Source organism: Neoarius graeffei, chromosome 3 (genome assembly GCF_027579695.1).
Source record: "Neoarius graeffei isolate fNeoGra1 chromosome 3, fNeoGra1.pri, whole genome shotgun sequence".
NCBI lineage: Eukaryota > Metazoa > Chordata > Actinopteri > Siluriformes > Ariidae > Neoarius > Neoarius graeffei.
The window spans coordinates 26,181,421-26,194,906 of NC_083571.1; the positions used below are offsets into that span (position 1 = coordinate 26,181,421).

The window sequence follows — 13,486 nt, forward strand, 5'->3', positions numbered from 1 at the left end:
TCACGTTATAAGTTAAACAGATGTTACATTAAGCTTTGTCTTTTCAACATTTTGGAAATTGTTTAAAATGTTACTTTTCAAAGGGGGTGTACTCATTTACGCTGTGCACTGGATGCGGATCCAGGATGTTTTTGTCTTTTCCCAATGTAACTCATAAAGCAGTGAACAGATTTGGATAAAATTTGGTGGAAAGGTGGGCCATGGGCCAAAGAACAACTGATTAGATTCTGATGTAAATCCAGCTATGTATGCTGATCCAGGATGTTTGTCGGTTCCCGATGTAACTCACAAAGTAGTAAATGGATTCGGATAAAATTTGGTGGAAAGGTGGGCCATGGGCGAAGGAGCAATTGACTAGATTTTGATGCAAATCCGGATATGTATGCAGATCCAGGATGTTTGTCTTTTCCCAATGTAACTCAAAAAGTAGTGAACGGATTTGGATGAAATCTGGTGGACAGCTTTAGTATTATCCTAGATTCAAGTGATTTAATTTTGATGTTGATAAGTGGCTTGGCGGAGATGTGCATTCTACCCAGTGCCTTTCTAGTTCTTTCTTTCGCTTGAGAAGGATACAACCATCAAAGGGGTAAACGTCTTCACGATTAGTTGCGTTCTTGTTACAGGGCGGGAGGAAGAGAGTGGATTCAGTCAGAGCTTGTGAATCTACCACTTCCTGCTGTAATGCTGAGAGAGAGAGAAAATGTACAGTATGTAAGACAGAACACAGAAAACATCTGAGGTATATGCAATACCTCAGCCATGTTTTTCATATATTTGTTATGTAAAAAATAAAACTCAGCCATGTGCTGTTATAGGAAAACAATCAACAATAAGAGTTAATGAGTGTTACTATCCTGAATTTGATTATTTTCCAATAAAGGCATTTCCAGAAGGGTCCAACTCCTCTTTTACAATAGCAACTTGCCAACGATTGCATTTTTGAGAACGAAAGAACAAAAAGTTATGCTTTTTCTCCGTTTATAGTTACGTTTAACGTCGTACTCATTTTTTTTTACATCATGTTAATCCTTTAGCTCTTTAGACTCTTGAATTTGCAGGTTTACCTTGAACTGATACTACAGACTCCTTTCAAAACTGTGAAACAAACATCCCCTGAGAGAAAACTTCATATCGATCACACCAATTACCAGGCTTAGGTTACGGGATCGCATCCCTGTGTAGGTTAGCATCGAAACGATAATGTATTAAACCAGGGGTTTTCAAAGTGTGGGAGAGTCAGCCCCCCCTCAGAGAGCAAATAAACAACAGCACCCCCCCCCTTACAATTTTTGTTGTTGCTATACTTAATGTTCCATTCGTATTTTAAAAAATGGTTGTTGTACACATTTTTATTTTTTTCTTTTACACATTTTAAACATCTGTGCTTTTTAAAACATCTTTTTTTACACATTTTAAACATCTCATAGCATCGTTAGCTAGCACCTCTTGGCAGACAACACACTGTGGCAGTGGAGCATCTTCAGATCCAGTCCATGAAAATCCAAACTTTAAATAATCGTGGTCATACTTCCTTCTTTTTCCAGTCCCCCCAGGATTTCGCGGGCCTTTTTTGTGATTGTTGCGGGCTAAAATGTCTGATGTTGCAGGGGGTTTTCCAAAAAATTGCGATGAAAGTTGCGGTGTTTTTTAGGTTTTTGTTGCGATTACATTGCGGGAGGAAGTGAAATTTGCGAGAAATTGTTGCGATTTTCTCTTTTTGTGATTAAAATTGAGTGATATGTTAAATATTAAAGTTATTACTGAAAAACTGTTGATTAAAAAACAAAGACACTGAGAAATGGTCCAATAAACAACTTTACCAATATAAAAAATTACCAGGACTACAAAAATGCAGAAAAATAGGCTTTACTTATCCAAATGCACCTGTTGGTTCAAAAGTTAAAGTGCATAGAACCTCACAGCACAACATGAAGTTACCTTAAAATATAATATAAATGCTTCAGCTTTCATGTAAGAAAAAAAAAAAAAACTATTAATACTAGTACTGTGTGCAGGCAGTCTCTCCTGAAAACTAAATTAAACAATAATTATAAACTAATAAAATAAATGGCTCAGGCTTCATAGAAGAAAAAAAACAATTTGAACAGAATCTCACAGTATGATGCTGAAGCTGCCTAAACAATGGAAAATAAAATATCATTTTGGCAAAAATGTTGGCATCCATTAATTTCTTGTATTAAGTAAAAAAATAAATAAAGTGCACACAGTCCTTCACTGTAAACATAACACACTTTCAGTAACAGAATTTAAGCCTACATAAACACTGACTCGCACATCATGCAATGTTGCCAGATACTGCTGACGTTTTCCAGTCCAAAATATGTTCAAAACCCGCCAAAATGCACTTGAAACCACCCAATCTGGCAACACTGCGCGCATGCTGCTTCTCTTGAACGTATACACGGAAGTTAGTTTGTTGATGTCACCTCAAGACGACGCCAACGATTGGTCAAATTTGCAGGAAGGTTGCGGTGATTGGATATAATTGCAACACCGCCCTGAATTTGTGGGGATTGGTTGAATTTGCAAATCGCAACATCGCGAAATCCTGGAGGGTCTGTTTTTTTGCTTGGCCCAGACTCTGTCTCCTCACTCACTGTAGCTTTAGGTACTAAAAATCGGTCCATTTGTCTCTGGCAAAGGCTCGCTGAAGTTCACTAAACGTCCGCAATAGTAACTTATTCTGGTTTATTTTTCCTCACGTTGCGCCCCCCCTGAAGAACTCTGGCGCCCCCCCAGGGGAGGCGCGCCCCACACTTTGAAAAGCCCTGTATTAAACCATATTGAAGCCTTACATCTATTTCACATTCCAGAAAAATGTTCACTAAGGAGTTGTGTCTGTGTGTTAGGTTTTTTTTTTTTACCTTCCAGTCCTTTCTGGTCGATGATGTCGTTGGCGGCGTGAGCCACGGCTTTCTGCAGAGTGTCGTTTCCGACCGTGTTCATCCGTCTGGAACTCAGAGCGCGCTTCTGCTTTGTTGTGCCGAATGCCTCGATCAGAGCATCCAACTGCAAACACACGAGTCTCGAGTCACTTTTTTTTTAAATTGGCAAATTCCTTGAATATATAAAAATGTAAAACCCATTTAAATAAAGTACTAATCCTACAAAAACAAGCTTTAAGATTAATCTATTTTGTTGATAATAGAGAAAGTGCCCTTCCATTGTTTTCCAAAACCAATATTTTACCAGTAAATCATCTTTTCTATGAATGTATTTCTAAATTAATGTATGACGTTGTTAATCAAAGTGCACCCTCAAACATTTGTAAATTATTTTCTTCTATTTCTACAACCCTGATTCCAAAAAAGTTGGGACAAAGTACAAATTGTAAATAAAAACAGAATGCAATAATTTACAAATCTCAAAAACTGATATTGTATTCACAATAGAACATAGACAACATATCAAATGTCGAAAGTGAGACATTTTGAAATTTCATGCCAAATATTGGCTCATTTGAAATTTCATGACAGCAACACATCTCAAAAAAGTTGGGACAGGGGCAATAAGAGGCTGGAAAAGTTAAAGGTACAAAAAAGGAACAGCTGGAGGACCAAATTGCAACTCATTAGGTCAATTGGCAATAGGTCATTAACATGACTGGGTATAAAAAGAGCATCTTGGAGTGGCAGCGGCTCTCAGAAGTAAAGATGGGAAGAGGATCACCAATCCCCCTAATTCTGCACCGACAAACAGTGGAGCAATATCAGAAAGGAGTTCGACAGTGTAAAATTGCAAAGAGTTTGAACATATCATCATCTACAGTGCATAATATCATCAAAAGATTCAGAGAATCTGGAAGAATCTCTGTGCGTAAGGGTCAAGGCCGGAAAACCATACTGGGTGCCCATGATCTTCGGGCCCTTAGACGGCACTGCATCACATACAGGCATGCTTCTGTATTGGAAATCACAAAATGGGCTCAGGAATATTTCCAGAGAACATTATCTGTGAACACAATTCACCGTGCCATCCGCCGTTGCCAGCTAAAACTCTACAGTTCAAAGAAGAAGCCGTATCTAAACATGATCCAGAAGCGTAGACGTCTTCTCTGGGCCAAGGCTCATTTAAAATGGACTGTGGCAAAGTGGAAAACTGTTCTGTGGTCAGACGAATCAAAATTTGAAGTTCTTTATGGAAATCAGGGACGCCGTGTCATTCGGACTAAAGAGGAGAAGGACGACCCAAGTTGTTATGAGCGCTCAGTTCAAAAGCCTGCATCTCTGATGGTACGGGGTTGCATTAGTGCATGTGGCATGGGCAGCTTACACATCTGGAAAGACACCATCAATGCTGAAAGGTATATCCAGGTTCTAGAGCAACATATGCTCCCATCCAGACGACGTCTCTTTCAGGGAAGACCTTGCATTTTCTAACATGACAATGCCAAACCACATACTGCATCAATTACAGCATCATGGCTGCGTAGAAGAAGGGTCCGGGTACTGAACTGGCCAGCCTGCCGTCCAGATCTTTCACCCATAGAAAACATTTGGCGCATCATAAAACGGAAGATACGACAAAAAAGGCCTAAGACAGTTGAGCAACTAGAATCCTACATTAGACAAGAATGGGTTAACATTCCTATCCCTAAACTTGAGCAACTTGTCTCCTCAGTCCCCAGACGTTTACAGACTGTTGTAAAGAGAAAAGGGGATGTCTCACAGTGGTAAACATGGCCTTGTCCCAACTTTTTTGAGATGTGTTGTTGTCATGAAATTTAAAATCACCTAATTTTCCTCTTTAAATGATACATTTTCTCAGTTTAAACATTTGATATGTCATCTATGTTCTATTCTGAATAAAATATGGAATTTTGAAAATTCCACATCATTGCATTCCGTTTTTATTTACAATTTGTACTTTGTCCCAACTTTTTGGGAATCGGGGTTGTAGTATCCATTCTTATAACACTAGGTCATCTTACTCCAAGAACTTATATACTCAGTATTCTCGCACAAATCTACAAAAGAACTCATTTTCCCGTGTTGGTGTTAGGGTATGGAACCAGATTCCAACTTCTATAAGATCTTCATCTAAATTGTCGTTCAAGAAAAAAGTCAGACACCACCTTTTTTCCAATTTAAGTAGATATGGATATGATGTTGACATCTCCAAACTCTTTCTACATACATACATACACACATATATATATCAGGGTTCTCCACGAGGGGTTTTAGAGGTGCGGGTCGCCCCCCTTTCTGTGATTCCCGCCCCCGTTTAATTTCTGCCGCCCCTTTACAAAAGGAAGCATACCTGCCAACCTGTACGCATCTTGCGTAGCCGCTACGAATTTTTACCTCATTGTACGACTGTACGTTTTCACATTAAAAAGTACGCATATCGTCCGAACTCGCATTTCAGCCAAGTTCTCACTGAAGTTGATACCGCTGATCTGTGAGAAAACTCAAAGCCAGAATGGAACGCTTTGCCCAATCCCCCCGCCCCTCTTCCAGAGTGTGTGGCTCCGCCCTCTTCACCCCCTCCCCTTCCTCCTTCGCGTCTCTGACTTGAGTGCAGCGGTGCAGCCAGGTGGCTAGAGCGAGTCGGGGATTGAAACGTCGGTTAGAGACGTCATTTTTATATTTGTAACAGAAATGGTTGTGTTTCACGTGTACTCGAGCTTCCTAGCCGTTATTTTGTGCATTTACAACACCAACAGTACAGGCTAGTTCTTCATTTAACTTCGAAGCCGTCACTCGAGGTTGCATATTCGATGCGGTAACCAACAAAACCTGATTACAATTCCTCTCGCGCTCTCATTGAATCACTATGATAAGTACCACTTTATTGATGTGCTCAACAAAACGTAGCGTGTTGGATATCTTAAGGGCAGTCGGTAACTTCTGTCAATGGTAGCCTAGAATGTTTGCAGATGATGTGAAGTCGAAAATTGGTCATCCCTCTTATGAAAAAGCCTGCGTGGTACTGCAGTATCAAATGCTTTTTTATCCAGTATTACTGCAGTAAATGCAATATTTCGAATGCAAATGCAATAGTTTGCACATGAAAAAGGCATACTACAAAATACTGCAGTGTACTGTATAATGCAATATTTTTACTGTATAATGCAATATACTTCCAACATGTTAAAAAATGCAAAAGTCTAAACCTATTGCATGGGAAATTTGTGCATACCATGTTTTGTGTTGAAAGTGCCTTTTTTACATACTGTATTAATTTAATGTGTTATTTATTTTGAAAGAGTGGCTCTGGTTTAATTTCATTTCATTTGCACGTGTATTTAATGTTTGTTGTGCTTTTCAAAACGGAAGGAAGTTCCCAAGAGCCATCAATAACAGTTTCCCAAAGTCTATCAATAGGACTGGTTTACACAACTGGACTATGTTCCCAAGGTCAATCAATAAAACTGGATTGAAAGTGTGTTTTTGGTCTGCTGGTTGTGGTCTGTGGGGATACATGCGCGCCAGGTTGGGGTGAGGTTGACGCAAGGGGGTGGGGGGTGGGGGGGTGTACTCATGAAATTGTAAAATTGTACTCATAAAATTTTTTCAAGGTTGGCAGGTATGAGGAAGAGACGTCCCTTTGTTTTCTTTGTAACATATAGCCTTTCTCTGTTGGAGTACCGACAACGCAACAACACCCGAGTGTGAAACTCATTTACCAGCAATTAGTTTATTCAGTCTGACGATTATAGTCTAAGAAAAGCGTTTCACACTTCGGCGTTTTTGACGCATTGTTCTTGCGCCGGGAGATAACACGCCTTTATAATAACGTGTGAATCGACACCAAGTTCGAGATAACTGATTGTTATTGTCGGCAGAGAAATAAAGGATAAAAACAAAAAGTTCAAAGTTGGTGCGGCAAGCGTGATATTGCCTATAAAACCGTGAGGATATAACCTGGCTGTCAGTGTTACTGTAGCTCTTGAAGTGCGTACACTCTGTCGAAATGTCTCTTGAGCGATTCGGTTTTACGCGCAAGCGTTCCACTGTCGACATCGAAAACATCGATCCAAATTGATTTTGTATCGGTCCAATTGATTCCTCTATTCTAAATGATCACTATTTGAGAGTTTTTATGCAAATTTTATGCAAATGACACGTAAATTTATGCAAATTTGTTTAAAGGTCATCCGATTGACCCCCACCCCCCTATATTTTCAATCCGTGGAGAACCCTGTATATATATATATATATATATATATATATATATATATATATATATATATATATGTATATATAAACACAATCTTTATTTTAACTTTAAATATTATTTAATACCATGCATTAATTATTATCATTATGATAAGTATACCTCTCTCTCATATTGAATGATATATTACTGTACCTTTATATCGAATAACAAGTATTGTCTCCTTTTCTTTTTGTTACTAAATAGTTGTTAATTTGTCAAGTATGTTTATCTTTTTCATACATCTTTAAGTATTATATTAATTCATATAAAATATTTTTTTCTTTGTAAACAGGAGTCTGCCTTGATTAGCAGTGCGCTATTTGCAGACTCGTATAGTCTACATGTTTATATGTAATTGAAATAAAAGACTGAGAAAGATATACACCGTACACTCGAGAGCAAAAGTTTACATGCCCTTAGGACATGTTTGTATACATGCTCAGATTCTATGGGTTAGAGCTGAGACCTGGGCCCTGTACTACGAACGGAGGTTAACCTACCCAGAAGTAACCCAGGGTTCCCCCGCTAAACCGGGGTTGACAAAACCTGGTTATCTTGTTTGGGGTTAAACGGCACTACGACGCCAGTTATGAAGTTGATTTGTTGAACCTGTGTTAACCTAATCAGGGTTAATGCGCGTTCACGTTAAAGGGGAGGTTATCAGCGCAAATCACCACTGTTCACAATGGCACGGTCGCCGTACTTCACGGAGGAAGAATGCGCTGTCATAATGCAAAGCTACAAGGAGTTCAAAACAACATTAAGAGCAAAATCTAACACAGCGGCTGCCAATAAGGAGCGGCAAGCATGTTGGCAACGAATTGCCGATCGGGTAAATGCGCAAGTACATTCTCCCTTCTACATGTTCCAGAACAGAAGTATAGGATGAGAGAAGCTTCATGATCAATCACAAGTCACAGAAAATGGTCCTTCGACGTGGCCCCAGTCATATATAGCTTGTTTAATGTCCGAAAAATCCTGAATAAAATGTGGTATGGTAAATTCATGGAGTAGCCTACTTAAACTGATATGTGCACAGAGTCACATGAATTAGGATGACTGACTGTTCAGTCCCTTTGACTAAGTTGGTGTATGTCCTGTGAACATTTCAGAGGCAACAGCAGTGCCAAACGCACCTGGCAACAGGTGAAAATGAAATATAAAAACATCATTCATAATGGTGTGTGTGTGTGTGCGCGTGCAAGCAAGCATCCATTTGCCTTTTATTTATTCAAGTTTTATCTGTTTGCCTGATAGTTCAAATTGTTTTGTATATAGTTTATAATGTTGTTGTGTGATATTAATGATAATATTGTGGGAAAACTACTTTGCACGGACGTTCATTTAATTTATTCTATCGTCATTTTGTTTGTTCTATTTTTGTGTATTATTTATTTATCTGTTTGTCTAGTTGTATCTATTTTTCTAATATATTTTTTGCATTAATAGTTTGTTTTTTCCTATTAAAATAATAATCGTGTTCTTGTTATAACTATCTATTTATCTGACTGTTTAGTTGTATCTATTTTTGTTACAATTTCAATATTTTTAATATAGAAAGTTTGTTTTTTTCTATTAAAATGTTCGTGTGATAACTAGTTCTTGTGTTATATTTATTGTAGTTGTATCTATTTTGTATCTCAGACTTAAATATTTTTGTAAAACAAGTGTTTTTCTATAAAATATTCTTGCGTTCTTGATAACTATGTTCTTGAGTGGGTTCTTTTTTTTTTTTTTTACAGAAAAGCCGTTCTGCATGGACATTCATTGAAGCCCTCATTGTTTTTTAATGGTTATTTATGAGCGTTTAGGGGTTACAATAATGTAAGTCTAGGTTGCTTTATATAAAAGGTATGTCCAGAAATATTGTCACTGTCTAAGCAGAGGGATCTGGCTTCTTTAGACACTGTCTTCTTAAAACTGAATAAATATTTAAAAAGAGCCAAACGAGCCAGTCTTTTGAACGGCTCTTTTCAAAGAACGGATCACAAAGATGCGGATCCCATCAAAGAGCCATAAATCCCATCTCTAATCTGCGCTCCGATATCGCACGGGTCATCCAGGTACGCTGGCATTGTCTCTAGAGGAAATGTCGGTGGGCAGGTGGTGTTTAAAAAGGGTGTGGTTAATCGGAAACCTCGGGTTAACCAAGAACATAACCTGAGACGAGCAGGTTTGAGATGCAGCGCAAGTTGCCATGGCAGCATACCTCGGTTTGAACATAGCCAACTTTCGTAGTATGGGTTAATCGGGAAGTTACGCTGCACGTGATCAAGTTACTCTCGAAGTTACCCTGGTAAGCCAGAAAACCTGCTTCGTAGTACAGGGCCCTGGAGATGACTGCTGTAAATATGTGTACACTGTCTTACCTTCTCTCTGTAGGTTTTGCTTTCGTTTTCCTCAGCGTTTGCTGCTGTTTCTCCTAGGACGATCAGACAAAATACAAGTATGGCTTCAGAAAGACGTAATAGGAGCTCATATGCTTTTAAACCTTGTGTTTAGTGTATAATGGACCTGCAGATCAATTAAAAAGCCTGGTCTGTAGTGTGTGTGTGTGTGTGTGTGTGTGTGTGTGTGTACCTGGTATGACGGGCTGCAGGTTGAAAAGTTGAGCAGGTTGCACCTTCATCTGCATGGTTGTTTTGTCCAAAACCCCCACGAAATAACTGAAGAATCAGAGTAACTTCATTACAAGGAAAATATACAGTAGAACATTCAAATTTCAAGTTGCTTCGAGGTTCATGCCAGGAGGACTCTCCTTAGAAGATAAATTTTCCAAAGACATGCCAATATCAAGTTCTCCGTGTTATTATTATCTGTGTTATTGCATTATGATAGAGAAAGGAAAGATAAACCATGACAGGAAGTGATTGATGCATTCCATCATATTTTTAATTTATTGTACAGAGAATTTTTTTTTTTTTTACAAAGCTGTTCAGAAGGTGATTAGTGCAGCTGAATCGTGTTCAATCTCTCCAGGAACAAGAACATGAGTTTTGAAGAGTCTGTGTCCTCCTTGAAGAACAAAACCAAACCTACCTGCACGTGTTGTTACACTGTGAGGCGCCTGGGCCGAAGTTGCTCCCGACATACGACAGCCGGTCCGAATCTGCAACCTGGAACACACACGAGCTCGTGAGCTTGTGTTTGTGCAAACCCACTGTCTGATAGAGCTCACGTACTCATCATTACCACAATGCGCCTGCTTTTCTTTCTCGGGTTGGTTTCATCGCAGTGTTTGAAAAGCCTGATGTTCAGCTTGTCGGCGTTTTTTACTTCTCCATTGGAAAACTTCACTGCAAAGATGAAGAGATGAGAAATACAGATTTTTATACATCATATTAAGAGTGTCCTAAAGAAGACGACCAGCAAATTCCATCCTCACAAACTTGCGTATTAGGATAGTGCTTTTCAGCGGCATTCGAGATTTATTCTGGAATGACATTCCGAGTGAATACAGTGTCTTACAAAAGTATTCATCCCCCTTTGTGCTATCCTGTTGTGTTGCATGACAAGCTGGAATTAAAATGCATACTTTGTAGAGCCACCTTTTGCTGCAATTACAGCTGCAAGTCTCTTGGGGTCTGTCTCTATTAGCGTAGCGCATCTAGCCACTGGGATTTTTGCCCATTCTTCAAGGCAAAACTGCTCCAACTCCTTCAAGTTAGATGGGCTGTGTTGGTGTACAGCAATCCACAGATTCTCAATTGGATTGAGGTCTGGGCTTTGACTAGGCCATTCCAAAACATTTAAATGTTTCCCTTTAAACCACTCCAGTGTAGCTTTAGCAGTATGTTTAAGGTCATTGTCCTGCTGGAACCTTCGTCCCAGTCTCAAACCTCTGGCTGACTCAAACAGGTTTTCCTCCAGAATTGCCCTGTATTTAGTGCCATCCATCTTTCCTTCAGTCCTGACCAGCTTTCCTGTCCCTGCAGATGAAAAACATCCCCACAGCATGATGCTGCCACCACCATGCTTCACTGTAGGAATGGTGTTCTCAGGGTGATGGGTTTGCACCACACATGGCATTTCCCATGATGGCCAAAAAGATTAATTTTAGTCTCATTTGACCAGAGAATCTTCTTCCATGTGTTCGAGGAGTCTGCCACATGCTGTTGGGAAACTCCAAATATGTTTTCTTAAGCAATAGCTTTTTTTCTGGCTACTCTTCCATAAAGCCCCACTCTGTGGAGTGCACGGCTTAAAGTGGTCCTATGGACAGATACTCCCATCTCCGCTGTGGATCTTTGCAGCTCCTTCAGTGTTATCTTTGGTGTCTTTGTTGCATCTCTGATTAATGCCCTCCTTGCCCGGTCTGTGAGTTTTGGTGGGCGGCCTTCTCTTGTCAGGTTTGTAGTGGTGCCATATTCTTTCCATTTTGCTATAATAGATCTAATGGTGCTCCCTGGGATATTCAAAGTTTGGGATATTTTTTATAACCCAACCCTGATCTATACTTCTCCACAACTTTGTCTCTGACCTGTTTGGAGGCTCCTTGGTTTTCATGTTGCTTGCTTAGTAGTGTTGCAGAGTCAGGGTCCATCCAGAACAGGTTGATTTATACAGACATCATGTGACAGATCATGTGACACTTTGATTGCACGCAGGTGGATTTTAAATCAATTAATTCTGTGACTTATGAAGTGAATTGGTTGGACCAGCTCTTATTTCAGGGTTTCATATGAAAGGGGGTGAATACCTATGCACGCTCCAGATTTCTGTTTTTTTCCCCATTTTAATTATTGTTTGTATCACAATAAAACAACAATTTTCACATTTAAAGTTGTAGGCATGTTGTGTAAATCAAATTAACCCCCTAAAAATCCATTTTAATTCCAGCTTATATTGTGACAAAACAGGACAAACGCCAAGGGGGATGAATACTTTTGCAAGACACTGTAAACACGTAGTTTAAGCTTCTTTCACCAACACATTGCTCCGCTTTGGAATATTCCGGTTTCCTAATTTATAACCTCAGAATGACAACCTGGTGGTAGTAGTGCCAGTGGGATTCACTCTGCATTCAAATCCAAGTCACAACTTGTAATTCCTAACCTTGAACCACCCCTTTCGATGTAGTGTAGTCTTCTCAACTCAACTACGAGTTCCTTTCCAGTTTACAGAACGACATCTAATCAACATTGTTGCACACGACATCAGAAGTAAACTGCTAGCTATAACTAGTTTGTTTCGAACAAAAGATGAACGTCAAGGTGTTACTCATCTTATCAATGAATCGAAATTGACATCATTCCAACCGGGCGGCACGGTGGTGTAGTGGTTAGCGCTGTCGCCTCACAGCAAGAAGGTCCGGGTTCGAGCCCTGTGGCCGGCGAGGGCCTTTCTGTGTGGAGTTTGCATGTTCTCCCCGTGTCCGCGTGGGTTTCCTCCGGGTGCTCCGGTTTCCCCCACAGTCCAAAGACATGCAGGTTAGGTTAACTGGTGACTCTAAATTGACCGTAGGTGTGAATGTGAGTGTGAATGGTTGTCTGTGTCTATGTGTCAGCCCTGTGATGACCTGGCGACTTGTCCAGGGTGTACCCCGCCTTTCGCCCGTAGTCAGCTGGGATAGGCTCCAGCTTGCCTGCGACCCTGTAGAACAGGATAAAGCGGCTAGAGATAATGAGATGAGATGAGATCATTCCAACCTGAGAATTACCACATGAGGCAAGTCGAATTCAGCGTACATTTGGTTGGAGAGAGTGATGCAGCAGCGCTTTAGTGCTTTCGTCTGTCCAGCTCACTCACATCTCGTCATCTGTTTGTTCATCATCTTCATAGATCACTAATTAAGCTGAATCCAGTCAAGTCAAGTCTCCATCCTACCACTAATGTTTGAGTTTACTGAATTTTTTTTGTAACCACGCCCCTGTAGTAATATCCCCTTGTGACGTCAGAGCAACACACAAACTTACAGTACTACAATCACTAAACATAGCAACATTTCAATATAAAAACATTTATATTGTTTGTTTCCATGTAGAGTTTGATGAATACTAGATTTTACTTTCTCTAAAGGTAAAATTTCATTCTAATTTTTAAGCTAATTAATAAAAACAGGACACTGTAGTGTGTAGATAAAAAAAAAAAAATCCAACCCACGTGGGGATCAGAAAATAAATATTATTTCAGAATAATTTTACTCTATATTTAAACCAAATACAAAGCTTCTAACTAGTCAGAAAGTTTACATTATGTGTATGTAGTTACATTTACCAAGAACAGCTCTTTCTTTCTCAGTTTCTGTACAAGGTTTCCATGTACAGCTCGCCGCCATTGCTCCTGAACTGGACTTTCTGCG

At 39.6% G+C, this 13,486-nt stretch overlaps 1 protein-coding gene across 1 annotated transcript in view; it reads right to left on the reverse strand.

Annotated features, from left to right (window-relative positions):
* The window catches only part of polr1e (RNA polymerase I subunit E), a 28,397-nt gene extending 14,917 nt beyond the window's left edge, over positions 1-13,480 (reverse strand). Inside the window, exons 1-7 of the mRNA XM_060916571.1 lie at positions 13,402-13,480; positions 10,378-10,481; positions 10,225-10,301; positions 9,766-9,851; positions 9,555-9,607; positions 2,889-3,033; positions 577-687 (exon numbers count right to left, since the gene is read on the reverse strand). Of these exons, the coding sequence (XP_060772554.1) occupies positions 577-687; positions 2,889-3,033; positions 9,555-9,607; positions 9,766-9,851; positions 10,225-10,301; positions 10,378-10,481; positions 13,402-13,462 (637 nt within the window). The 5' untranslated portion in view covers positions 13,463-13,480. The remainder of the gene's footprint in view (positions 1-576; positions 688-2,888; positions 3,034-9,554; positions 9,608-9,765; positions 9,852-10,224; positions 10,302-10,377; positions 10,482-13,401) is intronic.
* Positions 13,481-13,486: the final 6 nt, after the last annotated feature.